Raw genomic sequence first — 21,971 nt, forward strand, 5'->3', positions numbered from 1 at the left:
AGCTCTTACCCAAAGCAGATAAAATTTGTTTTGTTTTTTTTTTTAATTGAATCCAGTGTTGCTACACTACAGAGCTATGGGCCACCCAGATCAGTTTGCAAGCCCTCCTAGGTGGCCTAAGCATTTCAGGGGTCAGAAGTGCACAGATGGTGTACACCAGGGCACCCCTGCATAAGTATAAGGTTACCCAGCATCTCATCACCAATTGGATCTAAATTACAGCCCACATCTATAAGCGTTTACAGCATGTCATGCTCTGCTCTGAATCCTGCACATCTGTCCTAATTTCATTGTCACACAACCCTCTGGCCATATTCCCAAGGCCGAATAGCTGATGAGGGGCAAAGCAGAGGGTTTGTTTGAACCCTGACAGACTGATGAATCCCAAAAACGGACAGTCATGGCTGCTTCACCAGCCCCAGCAGGAAAAGGACAGGCTCCTTGGTCTTCCTCACCCAGAGTTCTTCCTCATGCTCCTGCACCTTCCGCCACCTGTCTTTGCAACCAGAACAAAGGACCACCTTGCACTTGAAACACATGCAAACAGTGAGCAGGTAACTGCCCAGCCAGGAGTGGGGGCGGGGGGCAGGGGTCTTCTTTCTGGAGCCTGCCATCTTTAATCCTCAAGTGGCTAAGATTTGATCCATGCCCTGAGCCCATCGAGACCTCTTTCCCAGGAAGTTACAAATGGACATGAGCAATTCTGGTTGGGGCAGATTCCTGCCTGGGGTCAGCCACGTGGACTGATCATTGGATGGCCATGCTACAAAACTTCACACTGGGGTCATTCTTCGAGTGGACTCAGATCCACACCCTCCCCTTCTGCATCAGCTCACCTCACAGGTGTTTCCAGGGCCCACCCCCACTGATTTAATATGCAGAGACTCCGAGTGTACAGACCATACCCGGCCTGCTGCCCCAGATGACCTTGTTCCAACTTTAAAAATGAAAATTTAGGACACCACATTGCCATTGACATACAAGCAACTCCACCTCGTTGGAGGGTGACAGAGGAAGGACACATTTGCTGGGGGAGGGTTTGGATTCAATTGGGCAGGGCAGGTAGGAAGAAGTCCAGAAAGCATCTCTTCATATATATATATATATATTTATATTTATATTTGTATTTATATTTATATTTATTTATTCCATCTTTGTTTTCTTGGGAGTGAGGGGCTCACTGGGTCTGTTGGGAGTGGGGTTGGATCAGGAGGCAGCGGTCAGTTCTGGGAGATCTGTGGTCTCCATTTCATAATACCCCTTTGCGCTAGAAAAGGTCTTCCCCTTCAAGATCTCTATGAGTTGCTGTAGTCGCTTGGCAAAAGAAAGTACTTGGAGAGGTTTAGTGATAGATGGGGGTGCAGGTGGGGGTGGGGGTGGAGGTGGAGGTGGGGGTGCAGCTGGGGGTTTGGGTCGAGGTCGAGGTTGAGATGGCGGACTGGCAGGAGGCGGTCGAGGAGGGCGTTGGAAGTACCAAGGAGGGTGAGCAGGAGACTGGGCAGAGGGGGGTCTAGCCGGGGGTGCTTGAGTACTAGGATGGGGAGGGGTGGCCAGTTGAGCCATGTGCAAGGCATTAGAACCAATCTTGGAAGCAATCCAGTTCAGATAGGGCCAGGTGGCCGTGTAGACTCCGGGGCGCTTAGCTCGGGCACAGCCTACCCCCCAGCTTGTGATTCCCACGACCACATAGGTGTTTGCCACGTTGTCTCTGCACATGAGAGGCCCGCCGCTGTCCCCCTGCCCAGAAGGACACAGAAGTCACTCTCTGTCCGAGCCACTTTTCCCCTGTCCAGAAGGGCCATAGGGTCTGGAAGGACAGTTTCTGTAGTCACATGGCTTCCTGCTGCCATGAACACAAGTAGTAGTGGTAAACTTTGAGTTGGTATCAACAGCTTCAGTTGGGATGTGAGAAGGGAATGGACTGTCATGGGTCTCCTCGCAGTGAGGGGGAAGACAAGCGACCCATGGGCCCAGGTGCGTGGCTCATGCATCCAAAGGCATGTACGTGCAAGTGGATGTAAAATTTTTGTATTCTGGTGAGGAGAGGTGAGCATGTCTTCAAGGGTGGTGTTTGGGTGCTATGGTCTCTGTGTTATGACGGGATAAAGGCTCTCAGCATGGTGATTAGTCCTTTGTAGGGGCAGCAGATGTCACCTCCCATCCTCATTCTACAAGATGGGACCAGGGAAAGGGTCACTGAAGCAGGGCCCTGGAGGCAGTGGTGTTCAAGGAGGAGGGCACCCAAAGGGAAGTTACCTGGCAGGTGTCGATCTTGCCTTCAGGGTAGCCTGCACACACGTTGGTTGAACGAATGCGCCCGTTGTACCACTGGGTGGAGTTACATAAGTCGAGGTCAATGAGGTTCACGCGTGCCTCCTGCAGTGTAGGTGCGATCCTGTAGGCTACAGCCAGGCAGCTCAGTGGTCAGCGGTCACAGAAGGCGCGTTCTGGGAAGCCCTGCCTCCTCCCTCCACAGAACCCCTGTCATCCTGAAACACTCTAATTAAACCTAAAATCCATGGAAGTCAATGCCCCTGGCCTCTCCTCATATGCTTCTGAAGGACATGGGGCGGGGGTGGAGGAACGTGCAGGGGCAGTGCACGGAGGACACACAGATGCAGCCGTGTGTCAATGTGAAGGGATGTGTGTTGATGCCAGATGTGTATTCACAGTTACGGCCAGGATGTGTCACCCCGTTTACACCCCACAGTGACCTCCTGTGTTGAGCCCCATGACTCGCCTTTCCCACAATCATGAACTTGGAGAACCACTCATCCAAACATCCTGGTAGGGATGTAGTGTGGCTGGGATTCTGGATTCGGACCAACGGTCTCCTGTCTACACTCAAATAGAGGATACACATTTCATTCCCCCATAGCACGGCTGTGAGTCACCCTCTGCTCAGCAGCGGACAGGATCCTCTGGAGCGGGATGAGTGAGTCCCTCCCTGTGTGCCTCCCATCTGTTCTGGGATCATAGAAAGGGAGGAAGTGCAGGATTGCCTCCACACAGACCTGTCAGGGGCTTGGGTGGCTGGAATGACCTGAAGCCAAGTCAGACCTTCCTTTACAGCCCCGGACGTTCCATCACGACCTATGGGTTAAGAAAGGGCCAGCGCAGGCTCTGCCTCCATCAGCCAACCCTTCACCTGGCTTGGACAGAGCCCCGGAAAGGGCACGGCTCTCCCCTCTTCATCCAGCGGCTCCCTCAGACAGAGGAGCCCCAGTACAGCAGCACCCACAGCCCAGCCGCAGCCTGGCGGGTGGCCCTGACATCCCTGCATCTGCATGGGGAGGTGGCAGACCAGACTTGCAACGTAGAGATGTGGGGCAAGCAGGAAACCAGGACCCGTCTGGGCGGCCTTGACTGTGTCTCAGTCCCTTCAGCTCAGCTTTCCGTACCCCTCAAAGCAGTTAGTTTTGTACTTGCACTGCCCGAGACAGGGGTGACATTGAAATTGCTGCCAAAACAAGACTGGTCACTCGAGGTGACCTTTTAGATCTATGTTAAGAGCCAGAGGACCTGAAGGAGAACAGGGTTTTCTCAATCCCAACCCATTGGCTCTAAATGACAGACGCTATGACGTCTACAAGAACTGGAAATTCTGTAGGAAAGGAGGAGGACCACCCCAGAAGTGCTCTCCGAGCCCCGAAGCACATGGGCTCGAGGAGGAGGTAGAGAGAGGAAATGGAGAAGGAACATCACAGAAGATCTGAGACTTGGCCTTAGCGGTGGAGGATGTGTTCACTAAAACCTGGCAGACATTCCATTAAGTTGAGGAGGATTCTAGAACAAAAAAGGACTTGCATGGTGTCCAGGGTGTCGCTGGGAGCCTACAATCCTTTTGAGTGACAGGATAGCAAAGGTGATGGTAGCGGTGGAAGTGTAGATGGGAGCCCTGAGATCAGCCCCCGAGGGACTGCAAGAACCCCGAAACACTGTGCCCATGTTTGGGTGGGTGGGCAGAGCAGGGTGGGCTGGGGTGGGACAAGAAGAACGCTCTAGAGGCCACAGCAGAGCCATGGACACCGACAGCCAGCCAGAGGGTACACCCCGGGCCAGGGAGGGAAGGGCCAGCAGAGGCCAGTGAAAACAAGGGTGCCCGGGGGGAGGGGGGAGCCCTTCCCTGAGGGACGGGCAGAGAGGAGGAAGAGTCACAGGATGCATCCTGACTCTACCAGGGTTTTGTCACCAGAAAAGACTAAGTTTTGACCCCAAATGACTTGAATCAGGAGCCCCCAGTTTTCCATTAGCAAAGGACGGAAGCACTTCCAGGGTCTCCTCACACCCCCAAGCTGATGGGAGAAGAAGCCCACGTGGCCACCTGAGGAAGGTTGAGAGGCCTACCCCACCTGCCCTGTCGCTGCCCACTGCTGACCTTCCAGAAACGCCACCCCCAACGCCCACTATGGAGGAAAGGAGGAGGGCGGATTCTGGAGGTGTGAGCCCCAAGGGTGCCCGGGCCGGGCGGGCTGGGCTCCCGGCTCTCACGGCCCCCCACTCGGCCTCGCACTCGACCTCCCATGCGGCGGGACGGCCTAGGAGGAGCTGGCCAAGTACCATTTCAGGCTACGATCCCCCGTTTAGGCAGTGTAGCAGCGGGGCTCCTGGCCCCAGGTACAGACACAGCCCAGACCCCATTCCCAAAGCGCCAGGTCCTCCTGTGCCTGCGCTCGGCCCTCCCTCCAGCGACCCACAGGTCCGTGGTCGTGAGGCCCTGGGCAGGGGACGCAGCTGCCAGTGTGTCCCCTATGACAGGGCCCAGTGTTGGGACCCTACTGCCCGCACTCCGCTGGGCCTCACATCTCGCCCCCACTGCGGAGACCACGGAGAGGTGCCCCGCAGCGCCCCGTGAGCGTCCCCCAGCACTCACCTTTCTCCTTCAAGAACCCCCAGCCAGCCACCCAGCAGCCCTGGGGCACCCTAGGTGGGCCCGCCCTGAACTGGGGCAGGCAGCCGGGGCCAATGAACTGCCCGCACGGAACGGGCGGCGTGATCTTCATGAGCGCGATGTCGTTGTACTCCAGACTGGGGATGTAGCTCTCGTGGATGATGATTTTCTCCACGTATCTTTCCTGCTGGGGCGGCTTCGCGGGCTTATCATTCCCATACACGATCTCCCTTGCGCCAAAAACCAGTCTCCAGTCGTACACTTTCCTGCGGGCGGAGGCCGGGCAGGCGGCGCTCAGCCAGGGGCCCCGGGACCCCAGCCCCCCCAAGGCCCACCCCAAGGCCCCACGCGGCACCCTGCACGCCCACCCTCCGGGGCCCCCAGACCCCTGCACACCCTCGCACACCTACTTTTTGGAGACGAAGCAGTGAGCGGCAGTGAGCAGCCAGTGGGAGTTCAGCAAGGTGCCTCCGCACGCGTGGTACCTCCGGTTGTTGTGGGAGGTGAAGACCTGGAGGCTGACCATCCAGGGCCAGGCCCCGATCACCGCGTCCTGCCCTCCGATGATGCGGCCGCCCCCCTGCGTGCTGTGCCTGAACCGCAGCCCACAGGGGCCACTGAGGAGAGATGGCCGGGTCAGAGGGCACGGGGGGGGGCACGGGGGAGCACGGGGGGCAGGGGGGGAGCCAGGCCAGAGGCTGCGGCTCCGGGAACGGCCCAGGAGCTTGGGGTCGTGGGGCTGGTGGATATGGCCACAGGCGGGGAAAGAGGGACCGTGGGAAGCAGGGGGCACGGGGGGGGGTATGGGGGGGCACAGGGGGGCTAGACAGGTGTGATGGTGGGGGACTCAGGGAACAGCCCCAGGGCCCCCCTGCTGTGCACGGTGGGCTTGGAGGGTGGCAGGAGGAGGGGACCTGTCAAGGTAGGTCCAGTAGCCCCAGCTGTGGGGAGCACTGGGGGCCCAGGGGTGGAAGCTCCAGGAGCTGGGGGGAGGCCACAATAGTTTCGGGGGTATCTTGGGGGCTGCTGGAGCCTAAGGTGGAGAAGGGATCCTTCAGGAATGCCGTGACAACACCCTGGAGCCTTGGGGGTCAGCCATAGGTAGGGGCACCTCGGGGTCTGTGGGAACAAAGGGGCTCCTAAAAATTAGGACTCGATGCTTGAGGCAGTGGGGTCAGTCTCTGGGTGAGGAAAGGGCCCCAGTGTCTGTGCTGCAGGAGGCATCGGAGCCCAGGGTCAGGCCTGGGGGAAACTGGGAGCAGGGTGGCCTGAGGTGGGATGCGGGTGACACTGGGGGAAAGCCAGGGGAGTCCCAAGGGTCAAGCTTGGCCTCCTCTCGTGCCCTGGACAGAGGGAGTCTGGGTGGGCCTTGCTGCTCAGAACACACTCTCCCCAACCCCTGAGGAGCCCCGGACACTTACTCACACGTGGCGTTATCTTTGGCAACCACAGACACCGCCAAGACCAGCAGAATGGCAGTTGGCAGCATCTCCACCATACTCCTGCCCCAGCCTGGCCTGGAAGCCGAGTGACCTCATAAAGCTCTGCGGCCTCCTGACCAATCAGCAGGGCCACCTCCCACCTCCTCCCCCCACCCCCAGTCTCAGGCCAGGCAGGACTTTTTAGCTAACCGGTTCACACTCAAACAAGTTTCCTGCTTTTGGTACAGGCTTCCCCCACCCCTGGGGTGATGGGGACTCATGTCCAGCCCCCTCCCTCCATCCCAAGGCCAGGATCTTCATTCCCCGGGACCCTTCTAAGGTCCTGTATCGTCTGAGGTTCTAGTCCGGGGCAGGTTCAGGGTCTGTCCCTTGGGCACGCTGTACCCACAGTTTCTGCTCCACAGCCTGGATTGAGGGGCAGCTATGTCCTGTGTCAAGACAGTGCAGCATGTGGCGGCTACAGGGCATCAGGCTCGTCAGGTTAATCGATCCTTATCCATGTATGGAGCAAATTGTCTTTCCCTCTCACAAGTACGTGTTGTCAGCACGCTTCTCGAAGAGCCACTTTAACCTTTCTACTCACTGCTGAGTATCGCAAGCTCTGGTGTTTCCCACCTGAGTGCCTCCAGGTCTGCTCTCCAGGACAGACGTGCAGCAACGTGTGTCTCTTATACTTGAGTGTTAGGAACTCCCAACACAGTTGCCTAAGTACCCTGAGGTTTCACTTCTATCTATCAGGAGACAGCACCCCGCCTACAGGAGGATGACAAACGCTCACCTCACACACCTGCATGTTACAAAGTTGCAACTCCTGCAAGAGTGAGGACATCATGTCTCCACCGCATGGAGGGCGATCTCCCCTCCTCTCCCTGAGTGTAAGCTCTGCACCAAGCCATCGGAGTGTGAAGAGCTTGTCCCCTCCCCCACCTGCGTGTCAGGACCCCTCATAGCTTCTTTCTGAGTGTTAAGATGTCAGATTGTCAGATGACCTTTATTCTTCTACCTCTCTTCTGACTGAATGTCTTTTTTCTTTTTTAAGATTTTATTCATTTATTCATGAGAGACACACACACACAGAGAGAGAGAGAGAGAGGCAGAGACACAGAGGGAGAAGCAGGTTCCATGCAGGGAGCCCGACACAGGACTCGATCCTGGGTCTCCAGGGTCAGGCCCTGGGCCGAAGGCAGCGCTAAACCACTGAGCCACCCAGGGATCCCATCTGACTGAATGTCTTAGTGCTCATCTCACGTAACTTTCGGGAGGTCACATCCCCCCCAGATGAATATCCAATAGATCTTGCATATCTGCACCTGAGTCTCAGGAGCTATCGACTCCTATTCCTGCACATGAGGATGTGTTTGCTCCCATCTCCAGGCCGAAGGCCTCATCTCTACCACCTGAGTGTCACTTTGGGGTGTCTTCTCTACCCGAGAACCCAGAGTCTTCTACCCCCTACCTGAAGGCCAGGAGGTGCATCTCACGTAGTGCACCGCGATTTCATCAGCCATACTGAGGAGCCAGGAAGCCTCCCTCCCCCACCTAAAAGTATGAGCTTTTAGCATCTCTACCTGAATATCACACGGTCTCCTTTACTGGCTAAGTGTCTGACTGTGGTTTCCGTCTCACTGCTGGGGGTCTTGGGGTCGCATCTCCCCTACCCGAGGGTAATGAAATCTCCTATCTCCCATTTGAGTATAACCGGGTCTTCCGTGCTCTCCCTGAGTGTCAGGAGATCCGGTCTCTCATGTCTTCTGCTAGATCTGGAGCCTCCATCTCTTCTCTCTTCATGACCGAGGGGTCTCCTCTCCCCTATTTGAGTGTGACAAGGTCTTATGGTCCCTACCTGCAGATCAGGTGTTTCCATCTCTTCCACTGAATTGTCGGACCTCTCATCTCCTCTACACGACTGTCCCCAAATCTACTGTCCTTGCGGGTCAGAAGACCTGGCCTCTCCTATTACAGGGTGTGGGAGTACTGACTGGCTGCCTGCTAAGGTACCAAAAAGGCTTTGGAATCACACTTCAAGAAACGACAACAGGAATTCAAGATGGAACCATTAGAGTTTTGACTGTATAAGAAAACACCTATTCAGGAGTTTTTACAGGATTCTGATGGGCACAAAATTGATATGGTATTTAGGTCCATGAGAATCATTTAGCAGAATGATGTGTAAACACTTATTTTGATGCCAATATGTACAATACTGGCTGCTGTTCGAGTCTGCTCAGTGACCCCTCTTGGGGCCCCTTGGAGATTGACATGTAGCTTGGAAATGTTTGCCAAGGCATTTCCCCCCGGGATGGGGGAGGCTTGTTTTCACCGCCCAAGTATCCAGTAGAGATAACCTGGCCCTTCCCTAGCTGAGACATGGGTGGTAGTCCGAGATCTAATCACAGGTGAGCTGTCAGATGCACGCAGGTCCTTTGAGGTGCCCGTGAACCGTTGGACTTCACCACCATATCCTTCTGCGTGTCCCCCCGCTCTGCGACATTGGTGGACTACCGTCTGGATTTTGCGGAGAATCACGAGGCAGCTGCTGAGGATGGTCCTCGCCCTGCCCACCTGAATAAAACCCTGTGTGAGTGCTGCGGGTGGCCTGCCTGGTTTCCCTGGCGCAAGGTGCCTTCTCAGTGTGGGAATATTTATTGTCCCTCCTCTGCCTTCTAACACTGGGCCAGAACATCTTTGTTCAGCAAGGAGCGACAAAGCAGGATGATTTAACTCCCTCAAGTTTTAATATGTATTATTTACATTCCCGCCAAGCAACAAGTTGTGTTTCCCCTGGATGACTGTAATTGGGCCTCGACAACGTCACCCGTGTGTCACAAGATTTTTATCGCTGCTACCTGCATGTCAGGTGGTCTCCCCTCCTCCACCTGAAGTTCAGGAAGTCCTATTTCACCAACCTGAGTGTTAGGAGTCCTCACATATCTTAACCGAGGGTCATTTTGTGCCTGCTAAGGTAACCAAAAAGGCTGGAATCACACTTCAAGAAACGACAACAGGAATTCAAGATGGAACCCTTAGAGTTTTGATTGTGTAAGAAAACACCTATTCAGGAGTTTTTACAGGATTCTGATGGGCACAAAATTGATATGGTATTTAGGTCCATGAGAATCATTTAGCAGAATGATGTAAACATTTATTTTGATGCCAATATGTACACTTTTCCAGAAATCACAACCTTGGCAAGTATTTAAACATGATGAAGATGTTAGTCATAAACTTCAAGACGAAAAGTAGTACATGGTTTTTCAAAACACTTAGAGTCACTCATAACAAAGTTGAAAACCCAAGGTCTAGATTCTAGAAGACAACTACTGTGTGACTTCACAGAGTAACACTCACTTCTGATTCTAGAAGGGGCCACCAGTCACAGCACCTGCCCCATGGCCACAGGAATGGCTGGAGGGATAGGCACGTGGCCCACCCAGGTTAATTTTGTCATTAACCCTAATGGAGGAAGCAAACATCTGAAATGAGTGACGTCATTTGGCTTCTACACTCTGTTCCAAAGCACAGGGGAGAGAGGAGGGTACCAGACAGGACCCTGGGGCCAGAGGACGTGGTCCCAATGGCTACCGGGGGCTTGACTCCGGCCAAGCTAGGGCTCCCAGCTCCCCAGATGATGGGTTCCCCAGCCCCAGCCCCTTCCACCTCCCTCCCTCCCTGCCCTCCTGCATTCCCACTCTCATGTCCTCAGGCTTACCCCAGCCTGCTTCCTGCTCCTTGCCTCCGAGCCCCTACCCTGCCCCCACAACGTGATCCCGCATCTGGATCCCTAGCCCCCTCAGGTTCCCCAGGGACGTCCTCTGCAGAGCGGACACCAAGGTGTCCACAGGTCCTCGGGCAGGGGTGCCTGGGCTGAGGGAGGCGAGTGCACTGCAGCCAGGAAGAGTGCCGGTGAGTTGCCTAGGGGCCCCCAGAAGACATCCTGAGGCCATGAGGAGACCTTGGCCCCACAGCGTCTGGGGCTGCAACTCCCCCAGCACTGAACCTGTGGGGTCCTCTGCTGTGTCCTCTCACAGGTGGTGAAGATTCTGACTCACCTCCCCCAAACCTCTTGGGGTGGCAGTGCCATTTCCACGGAAGGTTTGCTGCCTCTTCCTTCCTTCTGTGGAAAACTGACCCAGGCCCAGAGAGACCCAGAGCTCCGCGTGCAGCTCCGAGGACCCCAGCCCCTACCCCACAGAGGCGCAGGCCCAGGGCGAGTCGGGGTCCCACCCCCACCCCTACCTACACTTCGACACCCCGCCGCCGCCAGCCCGTTCTCTCTGACTTCCTTCACGGCCTCTTCTATACGATGACTACAGCTTCTAACTTAAAAGTGAAAATTAAAAATTTGAAAAAGTGGGAAATTTGAAATTGTGGGGCTCTCTAGATACGCTGCCAGCCCCTCAAGATCCAAGCTCGGCAGGGCCTTCTCCAGTCCTTACCAGCCCATCCAGACCCGCACGTGCTGCCTCAAAGCACCTCCACCGGCCCGCACCTGCAGTCGGAGTCGGCCTCCCTGCCACCTGCTTCGCTCCCTCTGGAATCTTCACGCCTCCCTGGTGGCGTCTCCTGCTGGCCCCGCCGTGACCCGGTGATAACCCCGGTCCAAGTCCACATTTATCACCGTCGCCTCTGCGCCCCACCTTGAGCCGGTGGGGCCCGGCTCTGCAGGCGCTGCCCTCCCAAGGCCTCACCATGGGCCTGCTCTGTGGGACAACGTCCAGCACTCGCTGCACTGTGAACCCTTCTCCCACTCACCAAGGAGCCCCTGACCTTCCTGTGGACAGACCACCCCCACCGGGTGCCACAGCAGGCTGGCCACCTCCTTGGCTGCTCGTGTGAGTGGGAGCTCAGAGCACGAGGGGAAGTCTGACCAAGGGCCACAGCCACGGGGGCAGGACAGCTGGGGCAGACGGGAGGGGCTCCAGGGGCAGGAGCTAGAGAATTCCGAAACAAAGGGCCTGGGGGAGGGGGGCAGGGGTCACAACTGGACTTCTAGCTCAGGAGGGCTATGCAGCGAGCTGATGAACAGAAGCTTGCAGCTCAGGAAGCACAGGTTGAGGTCCAGAGCACTCGGGCAGAGCTGCAAGCCTGGCATGTGGACGTGGAGGTCAAGGAGACGGGGTCAGGGCCAGGGCCCCGAGTCAGCAGGTACTCGTGTCAAGGCTGAGGAGGTCTGTGTCACCCTGTGCAAGGGTCAGCAGTCTGTGTTCCGAGTATCTCCTCAAACAGGCAACTGAGAAGGTTTCATTTCTTATAAATTTATTACATAATAATATTATAATAATTATTATCAATAATAATAATATAAGAAACATAGATCTCTGTGGGGTGTATCACAACGTCAGGGTCAGGAGGCCTCAGGACTGGAGCAGGGGTGAAATCCCCTGGATGGAACTCCATACAAAAGGAGGGGCGGAGCACAACTGACCCTGTAAAGTTAAAAACCCAAATTGAACGGAACCAAAAACCCACAGGTGAGTGTGAGACCGAGTGTGTATGTGGCAGTCTGTTACAGTGACTGCTGCTGTGTGTGTGACCTGGTCTGTCGGTGATGGGGTTACTGGGTGTGACTCTGCCCAGGGAGTGGGGCCGGCGGGCCAGGGCGGGGCAGGCAGGCACAGACCGGCGTGCCAGGCCCCTGGGCTGGGAAAACTTCAGTTTTCTGGGTTTTTTTTTTTTTATTAAAAAAAGCTAGAAATATAAACAGAAACTTGTGAGTGACGTGGATGGAGCTTAGTCCAGACTCCAAACCCTAGGTTTAAAAACGTCCCAGGGCCCCCCACCCCACAGGTCATTGCTGAGTGTGAGGAGTCACAGTAAGGGGGGCTGGGGTGTCCTCTGGGGTCTTTGCCTCTCCCCAGGGCTTGTGGTGGCCTGACTCTAGGGGTCCTCTATGAGCCCCCCAGAAGCCCAAAGCAGGGGTGGGCACTGCCTCCAAGGGCCCTTGGGAGCCTGTCCCAGCAGCAGAGCTTCACCGAGGAGGCCCGCTCAGGCTAGAGGAGGCTCTGCAAGGACAGGCTGGGCAAACAGCAGGTCCTAGGGTGCCTCTTTCTTTGGAAGTGGAGATGGGGTGCTTTCACGGGCACACACCCATGCACGCACCCTGTGCACACCGCTGAAGCCCCCACACAGAGTGGCCTCTGGGGACCACGCTCCACTCAGGCACACACAGGGCCCCGATGCACTCAGCTGCACCCAGAGTTTCACACACTCGCACATGTGCGCACACACACAGGGCAGGAACGGGAGACTTTGGGGTCTGAGGCAGGGAGGCTTCTCTGCTGTGGTTGCCCGACAGTGTGGGGAGGAGGCCAGGCCCCTCCCGAGAAGGGGCCCCGTGAGGGACTCGGCTGGGGGTGGCCACCGGGGCTCTGGCCTCCCCAGGGCAACGGTCTCCCAGGCCACCTGACCTAGCTAGTGCCCAGCAGGACTCGCGGCCTGCCGCCCCTCCTCCGCGCAGCACCTGAAGGGTCGGTGGGGCACACTAGAGCTCAGCGAGGGGAGAGGGCCGAGCCGGGCCTGGCGGGCTACTAGGACCCTGGCCAACCCCAGACCAGCTGGAGCGTCCCCCGCCCCATGTGGGGTGGCAGTGGCAGTGAGGGGCCAGAGATGGAAGACTGGGCAGCAGCAGCGCAACCGGTGGGGGGCTGTCGGGGAGGGAAAGGGAAGCTATTAAGGACAGAGATATTTGTTCCTTTTCTCGTTCCAAATATAGAGTGGATTAAAATATGCAAAACAGGGGGGCTCCTAGGCCCCCAACCGAGAACCCCAAGTCTCCCCCCTCCCCCCGAGTCACCAAGGTGTGTCCTGACCTCGCATGCTGGACTGGGTCCCCCCCCCCCCCACGTGGGAGAGCAGCCGCCAGGCGCTGTGCGGAGGTGGTCAGGCCGGAGCACCCACCCCGGCCCTCTCCCGCCCCAGCCGCCGGCCCCTCGCCCTTCCTGACCGTGTGCTGGGTGGGACTCGCCGGCCGGGGAGGGCACTAAGCAATGTACAGGGCAAGTCTCCGAGCAACAGCAAACAGGACGATTCATGCAACATTCCTGGCCCGGGCGCCGTGGGGGGGCGGGCCGAGCCCGCGGCCCGGGGGCGGGGGCGGGGGCGGGAGGGGGCCCTGCCGGCAGGGCGCGGCCGGGGCGCGGGGGGGGGGAGGGGGGGCGTCAGCTGCCGTCCAGCTGCCTGAGCGCGCGCTCGATGTTCATGCGGTGGCCCACGCGCGTGACGCCCAGCTCCACGAAGTCGTCCTTGGTGAGCGCCGGCAGGTGCGCGCCCTCGATTTCGTGGTCCTCGAAGCGGTCGCGGTGCTCGCCCAGGTGGATGCTCTCCAGCCAGTCGCCCACGTCGAACTTGCTCCAGAGCTGCAGCGGCTTCTGCTGGAAGGGCCGGCGCGGGCCGGGCGCCCCGGGGCCGGGGCCGGGCGCGGGCGAGGGCAGCGGCGACGGCGAGGGCGAGCGGCTGCGCGCGCTCACGCTGCGCACCACGAAGCGCACCTCCTTGGGCTCGTGCGGGATGGAGAGGCTGGACGACTTGAGGATGGTGGGGGGCGTGAGGCCGAAGGGCCGCCCCGCGCCCCCCGCGCCCGCCCCCAGCCCCTCCACCCGCTCCAGCGACGCGGGCTTCACCGGGCTCGGGGCGCGCCTTGCCACGGGGTAGCGGCCGCCGGGCCGCACCGGGAACGAGGCCCCGCCGCCCGGGCCCCCGGGGCTGCGCTGCGCTGAGATGGTGCTCAGCTCACCGAGGCTGCTGAAGAGCCTGCGGAGGGAGAGGGGGTCAAGGCCAGGTGAGGGGCGCCCGGAGACGCGGGGGCAGGCGGGGCGGAGGGGGCGCAGCCTTGGGGCCACAGGAAGGCAGTGGGCTCCCAGGGCTCCAGCGAGGGGTGAGGGGCGAGGGATGGGCGAGGGGCGCCGCTGCGTTGGGCCCCCAGGGTCAGGCCAGGGCCCTGCACGGGGAGAGGGGGCCCCGGGCTCAACGGAGGGTGCTGTGAAGACTAAACCCAGTGGCGTGGCCCCCTTCAGGCCAGGGGGCCCCCAAGAGCTGCCCACCGGAGGAAATGTGGCCTCTGCCGCCAAAGGGCTGCTGCCCCACCCCTGACCCTCGGCCCTGGCTCTAGGCGCTGCAGTGCACCCAGGCCCTGGGCGGGGAGCCTCTGGCAGCACCCCTCACCACTCCTACATAGCTCTGCTCTCCTGAGGAAACCCAGAGACGCCTGGGCGGGTTTCGGGGAAGGCTGAGTCATGACAAAAGCTGGTGGCTGCACAGACTGACCAAGTCCATGAGTCAGAGACAGACAGCAGGCAGCATTCGTGCCCACGCAGAGCAGCGGCACGTGCAGGCCAGGTACGAGGCAGTGCCACACCCGTGGCACGGCCTCCCCGCACAGGGCAGCAGGCTCAGCAGCAGCACCCACACGCGGCACAGACATGCAGCAGCGGGGCAGGAATGGCGGTGCCCTGCTCGCTACAGAAGCAGCAGCAAAGATGTGAGCGCACAGACACACACACACACACACAAATGGTACCTCGCTGCCCAACATCACCTGACAGGACCCCCAGACCTGCAGCCCTCTCTCTCCAGCACGGCCTTGCTGGGAGGCCCACCTGGGAGGACCTCTGGAGAAAGCCCACCCCCTTATCCCACCCCCTTATCCCACCCCCTCCTCTCCGTTCCTAGCCCGGGTGATGCCCAGGGGAAGCCTCAGGGGGCTGTCGGTGGGAAGCCCCACGAAGCCAAGCAGAGCAGCAACCAGGGTGGCCGGGTGCAGCGCATGGACAGCGAGAGGCATGGGATGGGCATGCTCACTTACACAGCCGGCGCTCAGGACCACCGCGCAGCTAGACAGAGCAGCCACATGCAGATGGGCGGGAGAGAGCAATGAGAAAGAGTGTTAGCAGCCCAGGCCCAACAGCAGGCACGTGGCCCCACTCGAGCTAGTGTGGCAGCCAAGGACACATCCTGGCCAGACACCTGCGGGGGAGGAACTCGCTGCAGTGGGAGGGAGCACACTTGGGGCTGCTAGGGGAGGGGGCTGCAGCCCCAACCCGGGCCCATCTGGGTGGGCTCCTGGTCTGCCTGTGGGGCTTTTCTGGTTTGAGAAGCCAGGCAAGAGTAGTGCCCATCCACGGGCTTTTCTTGGGACGCTGTGTGGCAGGTGCTCAGCAGCCCCTTGGCACTTGGGGACACTCTCTGAGGTCTGAGCAGCCTCTCTCCAGTGGCCAGCCCACCTCCCCACCCCGCCCCTGCCTAAGTTGGGCTAAGCACACTCCTCTGGGTACCCCCGCCCACCTCCGTGAGACCCTGGCCGGGGCCAATCCCACAGTGCACGGGGCACCCTCGGCATCCTTCCTCCTCTTGATGTGGCTTCATCTTTCCATGTCCCACCTGTGCAAGTGCAACCTCTCCCACTCAACCTGCGCTCCAGTTCCCAGCTTCCCCCACCTTCCACTGGCTCCTCTCCTCAGCCTCTGCCCCTGCTGCCTCTCCCAATGGCTCAGGCCCACAGCGGAGCCTCTTGAGGAGACTAGATCAAGCCTCCCCCCCACCTGCCCCCAGGGGACACCTGAGGTGGGCTCAGGAATGGGCACCAACCAGAAGACCCCTCTCTGTTCCCACCACACCTGGCCTCCCTGGCACCACCTGGGCTTTGGGGCAAGGCAGGGCAGCAGTGAAGGGAGAGGAGGAGGCCACCCAAGGGGATATTGCAGGGGGGTGGTGGGTGCCCAGGGGGCTGACTGTGGGGGAGGGGGAGGCAGCGCTGCGTAAGATGCTGAGAGGACAGTGGCCGGGAGAGGCCCCCTATGGCCCCCACACAGCGACCCCAGCCTGAGGACCTGCATCTCAGGAGGGAACCCTCCCCAGCCTACCCCAGAGGTTACGTTTCAGTGGACTCATGTGGGCATGCCTAGAGGCTCGGGTGTGACCGAAGCATAGTGACAAGTTGGCAGGACCACAGCCAAGCTGCGAAGGCAGAGAGAACAGGGTGGGTGCTCTGAGCCCAGAGCAGGGTCTGGCCTCCAGAATCTTTCTGGCCGATGCTGGAGCCTCCTCGTCTGGCAGAGAGGTAAGCTGGCTCTAGTAGCACCGAGGAAGAGCCCCCTGAGGAGATGGGTGCTGGGTGCAAGGAGATGGGCCCCTGCCTGAGGATACGGCTGGTGCCAGGGGTGCCATGAGGGCCTGAAGTGCCATGTTCCACTTGGCTGGGAGTGGAGAGAGAGAGCCTGTCCTAAGGATGCCCAGGGATGCTGGACAGGCCAGGAGGCCTAGAAGAGCCTAAGGAAGTCTGCGCTCCCGAGGCCACAGAACACAGCAGGGAGTGGCTGAGGGTTCCCCACATCCCAGGTGCCTGCTCCTCCTCTCCTTCCTCTTGCGGGGACAAGGAACTATCACATCGCCCCCTGGGCAGGAATCCCAGCAGTATTCACAGCCAAGTTTCTGCGTTCTTCTGCACACCCATCACTGTCCATCACCTCTCTCGGCTGTCTGACCACCTCCCGAGCCAGGACCCAACCATGGCGTAATCACGTCCCAGCACCCGCTGGCCTCCCAGAGGGGGCTTCTGGGCTATCCACCCTCTAACCAACGGTACCTCACCCCTGAATGCCGGCAGCATCTCCTCCGGATGGCTCAGCGAGGCTTCATGCCCCGGACGTCTCCTCCACCAACATCTGACTGTGGTACTGCCTCACTACCTCGTAACTCTTCAGCCACTGAGGCCTGGCCTGGTCCCCACCCCCCACACACCCATGCAGTTACCAAGGCAGTAGCAGGACCTCTTGCTGACCCCTTCCTCTACCCCTTCCTTCCTAGCTGGGTTTCATGGGTTCTCCTTTCAGTTCCCACTTTCTCCTGGGTCGTATGGTCCACTCCCATGGTCTACTCTCCTGGGCCGTATGGTCCACTCCCTTGGCTATGGCGAGGTGTGTAAAAATGCTATGTGTAAAGCCCAGCTAAGCTCCCCTGAGCTCCAGACCTCTACAGAGGCTGCCAGACATCCTCCCCACACCAGGGACCTGGGTGCCACCATCAGCTCCTTCTTTTCACCTGGAGGGCTCCTAGCATTAACCCAGGTCCTCATCCTCATTCCCCAGCCACCTCAAGGTCCAGACATTTCATGCTCACTCAGGCCCTCTCTCCTCATTAGCTAACTGTCCTCCTTGACTCCTAGGACCTAGCACAAAGCCAGGAGCACAACTTACACTGGAAAAAATGTCATCACACAAAAATAACTTTATGTATCTCTCCCAGGCTTGGCTGCCTATTGACCCATTGGTACCAACAGAAAAGACAAAGCCCAAGCTCTGGTCCTTGCCTCTGCCTCAGGCCTTCCGCCACAGCACTCCTGCAGGGCAGGTCTAGGCCCGGGAGCTTCTGCAGTCTGGGAGCCCCAGTCGGGGAAAGAACCCTCAACAGCAGCACAGAACTAGATACAAACCCGTAAGCTTCAAAGCACACCCTGTGGCCGCGGCGTCTCCAGCCTCTTGCCTTCCCACTGCCCACATCCGCTCACAGCTCCAACCTCAACACATCGCCTCATCTGTGAGCCCTTCCTGCTCTCCCAGCAGAGTTCGGGGCTCCCGAAGCACGCGACCCAGTTTCATGCAACATTGCACTGGCCATCACACAACAGGTGTCAGCCCAGGTCCCGGAGGAAGCCCAGCTGCCCTTGAAACACCTGCAGTCACACAGGGGTTGCATCCAAATCCCTGCCAAACATGTCAGCAGACCAGGGTCCCTACCCCATCAGAGGGGCGTGTGTCTCCTGCAAGACACTAAGCGGTGACCTACTACTGACGGGTGTGAGGCCATGGCACAGAGCACCTCAGAGGGGTGGGGTGTGCAGGACAGACACCGCCTTCACTTTGTATTTCCAAAGCCATTTCTCCATGAACGTCTTCTGTAAAACCCAATGTGAGGGTCAGATAGCTGTAAAACTGAGAGCCACAGCAGAACTCTGTCCCTGCGGGGCTCAGACCACACGCAGGATTCCAATCCAACTATGGAGCATGGAAGACAAATGGAGCTGCGTGCAGACGTGGCCCTCAAAGACCTCGGTGGGGCTCTAAGAAGACGGCTGTTCTGTCTACACCAGAGCTAGACCCGAAGCTGGAAGCGCAGAGTGGGTGCATAGTCTGCAACCAATGGTCCAGAAAGCCAGAGGTCTTAGCCCTTCCACCCAGAAAGATGGCCCCAGGACAGATGAGCCGATCACTTCAAGTTACTTCAGATCTGTGGCATACAGGGCAGCTTAGGTTGCCCGAGAAGGTCTTAGGCTACGGGGCGTCTTGTGGCTACGGGGCCTCAGGGCGGTCAGCGGGGAGGTAGGTGAGCAGGAAGGGGCGCTGCCCCTCCTGTGACATCCGTTGGGTGAGGAAAGGGACAGGTCCGGGTGGTGAAACCCAGGGAACCCAGGGAACCCAGGGACCAGGGGACGAGGCTCGGAGGTGTGGCCCTCCAGGGGCCTCTGCCAGGACCGATCCTGGGAAGGAAGCAGCCCTACCCAGACATCGGGACTTCCCATACCAGGAGCATTTCTCCACGACACGGTATCATGGGCAGCCCATTGCTGAGAGAGGAGTGCAGCCCGCAGCCAGCGGCGGAGCAGGAGCCGCCCGGCAGCCACCGAAGGCCAAGTCAACATGTCGCCACGTCCCCTGCTCGGCCCCTGCCTGCAGCCAGAAGTGGAGGGGGGGCACTCCAGAGGGCCGTGGTTTCACCCAGGTCTGAGGGCAAGAGGAGGAACACTGCGGAGACAGGACGCGTGACCGGGAGCAGGAGGGCTTGTGGAGGGCAGGGGGATGGGGAGGCTACACTAACAAGGTCGAACTGCGTGGATGAGTGATTGCAGAATATCAAGGACACGCCGTGTGTCCTTCACACAACTGACACGTACAGGTGGCAGTGTAACGAATGAACAGGTGCGCATGTCTGTGCGATGGGTTACTGCACAGAAACCAGTGTCTGTCACCAGAAGGGGCTTAACGACAGAGGCTGCGGGGGTCGGCTGGACACCACCACTTACTGGCTCCAAGAGACCTCTTTAGAACCTTAGTTTCATTGTCTGGAAAATGGAAATTATACTACAGCCCATCTAACAGAAGGGTTATAGAGGTGAAATAATAGGATCTGATGTTTTCTAGTGCAGTATCTGGCACTCTTTTTTAAACAATTTTATTTCTTTATTTTAGAGAGAGAGAGAGTGGGGGAAGGGCAGAGGGAGAGGGAGAAGCAAACACCCCACTGAGCACGGAGCCCGACGTGGGGCTTGATCCCAGGACCCTGAGATCATGACCTGAGACAAGTCAAGAGTTGGACACCCAACCTACTGCGCCATGCCGGCGCCCCCAGAACCACAAAGGGCTTGGCCGAGTGTGCACCAAGTGAGAAACCACCATGCGGGAGCCCTGAGCTCAGAGCTTCAAAGTGATGCTGTATCATCCTCATGTCACAGGGGAGGGACTGCCGTTCACAGGAGTCAAGGGGCTTGTCCAAGACTACAGAGCTCAGATGCAACAGCTGAAAGTTGAAATCCAGAGCCCTCTGACCCTAAGCTGATGCCAGGGAATGAAGCTGCTGGAGATGGCAAGGGCCACATTACAGGGGACCTCTGTCGTTTCAGGTTACCTGGCTTCTGGGACCCTGCTACCAGGACCTGATTGTCCTCTTGAGAACCACACTCCCTCACTCTCAGCACCGCATGCCCTGGCTTCCAGGAGAGAGACGATTCGGGCCTGGCCAGCGGCAGCCTTACGTCCCGCTGACCCCAGTGATTCATTCAGAGGAAAGCAGGAGACCCACATGAAGCCAGAGCTGCAGTCTGGCAAGAACCGGGGAAGGAGGCTCACTTTCCAAAGGACCTATGGAATAGATGGGACGGAAGGTTTGCAACTGCCCTTCCCCATCCCATATCCAAAAAAGAAAACAAACAGCGTCCTGGCGCAACCCAGAGCCATGGAACAAGAGATCGTTTCCCTGACAGAGGAGAGATGCTGAGGCTGCCCAGCCGCCCCATGGGAGCCAACAGGCAAATGACCATACCCGGGCTCACCTAAGCCTGATCACCTGATCGTGGGGTTTGACAACCAGTAAATCGGAGTCCTGTGTCTGCCGTTCGGTGGTATGTGTCCTAAGCCACCTCCCTAGATTTCAAATCACAAAAGACAGCTTGCATTTAGCTCAGTTCTTTCATGTGTTCAGCAAATGTTTATTGAGGGCCTGCATGGCACCAGGCACTGTGTTGCCCACTTTAAATGGCTTTAATTTTCATTGGGACCAAGGGACACAGGGGAATGGACAGGCTGGGAAGGGAGGAGAGGCAGAGATGAAGATGGGGGCTGGTCGAGGGTGGATCGAGGACCCCCTCACCCTTAGGGGTCAGGTCCTGCAGAGGGCCAGGATCCAGGCTACTCGTCCCATATGGACACCCTTGGCCACTGTCAGGACACTTTCAGGGCACTTTCAACATCACCCTGCCGGAAAGAGGGCTTTCTATTTAGCTGGGAGTTGGAAGAGCGGAAAGGGGGAGAGGGCCCCAGACCAAGCCCCTGAGATGACTAGAGCTGAAGGACAACATTCCTGGACCACTTAGGAGAGGCACCATGAGCTTCCCAAGCCCCAATTTATCTTTTGAATCCTTAACTTGAAGAAGGTAAATGAGACAAACCCTTGTGAGTAAGCCCCGAATCCCTCACTGCTCTGTGAACGCTGCCTTCCAAGGCCTTCTTCCAACGCCGATGGGAAAGGGCCCTGGAGGCTGGTATTCAGGGAGCAAGAAGGAGGAGCCAGGCAGTAGCACCCCACCCATGCCTCACAAAGCCAGAAGAGGGAGGAGGGCCAAGGGCTGGCCCAGGAGGACCAGCTGCCTTAGACCAGCACCGGGGGCAGGAACCAGCTCTTCCAGCAGTGTCCATGGAGCCCACAGGCCCAAGGGGGATCCCCTTCAGGAACAGAGCCTTGGGAAGGGGGGTCCTCAAGGAGATACCCGAGGGATCAGCCCAGGGGCTCTGGCAGCATTATGGGAGCAGCACCCCAGCCCCTTGCTCAGCCCCTCCCCTTTCAAGTCCCCACCCCGGGTAGGAGGTGGGAAGAAAAGACAGAAGGACAGGGAAGGTACAGAGAAAGCAAGAGGGCAGATGGAGGGTGCGGAGGTGGTGTGACTTCCACCAAAGAGTGACTTCTGAATGTGCTGTGAAAATCGTACACCCGAATCTGTGCTTAAAGGACACTGAGGCAGAGCAGAGAGACAGGAAACAGGAAGCTGGTGGGGGAACCCCAAAGGAAAAGGAGTCAGCGCACTCTAAGCCTCGAAAGGAAGCAAGGCAGGAGGCAGCTACAGGAATGGGGGCACCAGCCACGTGGCCACCGGGGGTGGGGAGAGCGGGTGGGAACTCCAGAACGGACCACAGAAGGACCCTGAGTAGTAGAGGCAGCTTCGGTCAGGAGCAAAAGAATAGGAGCCCACATGAACCCGAGGCGGGTAGTCTCCGGGAGGGCCAGGGAGGTGCTCGGGCCCTGCCTGGGTCTGTCCCCCATGGGTACCCAGCTCCCACTCCCAGCACCAACAGGGACGACGGAGAGGACAGCAGCCCTGATATTTCAGATCCCTGACAAAGCAAGAGCGAGTCAAGGACAGAAGTGGACAGGGAGGA

General features: G+C 58.5%; 2 protein-coding genes across 7 annotated transcripts in view; both read right to left on the bottom strand.

Moving 5' to 3' along the window:
* Nucleotides 1–1,206: 1,206 nt before the first annotated feature.
* On the bottom strand, nucleotides 1,207–6,389 carry ACR (acrosin). The gene is made up of 5 exons (XM_055329364.1): nucleotides 6,313–6,389; nucleotides 5,302–5,508; nucleotides 4,874–5,157; nucleotides 2,257–2,402; nucleotides 1,207–1,737 (listed from the first exon to the last, which is right to left on the bottom strand). Exons 1-5 carry the CDS (start codon nucleotides 6,387–6,389, stop codon nucleotides 1,207–1,209), a joined length of 1,245 nt encoding a protein of 414 aa, XP_055185339.1.
* Nucleotides 6,390–11,587: 5,198 nt separating this feature from the next.
* The window catches only part of SHANK3 (SH3 and multiple ankyrin repeat domains 3), a 47,907-nt gene continuing 37,523 nt past the window's right edge, over nucleotides 11,588–21,971 (bottom strand). The window contains exons 22-23 of one of the 6 annotated variants that reach the window (XM_055329246.1): nucleotides 15,134–15,161; nucleotides 13,924–14,082 (exon numbers count right to left, since the gene is read on the bottom strand). In XM_055329246.1, coding sequence (XP_055185221.1) covers nucleotides 14,062–14,082; nucleotides 15,134–15,161 — 49 coding nt within the window. In that variant the 3' untranslated portion in view covers nucleotides 13,924–14,061. The other 5 variants (XR_008664958.1, XM_055329243.1, XM_055329244.1 and 2 more) reach the window with 5 other exon arrangements.

The sequence above is a fragment of the Nyctereutes procyonoides genome, unplaced genomic scaffold (genome assembly GCF_905146905.1).
Source record: "Nyctereutes procyonoides isolate TBG_1078 unplaced genomic scaffold, NYPRO_anot_genome, whole genome shotgun sequence".
Classification (NCBI taxonomy): Eukaryota; Metazoa; Chordata; class Mammalia; order Carnivora; family Canidae; genus Nyctereutes; species Nyctereutes procyonoides.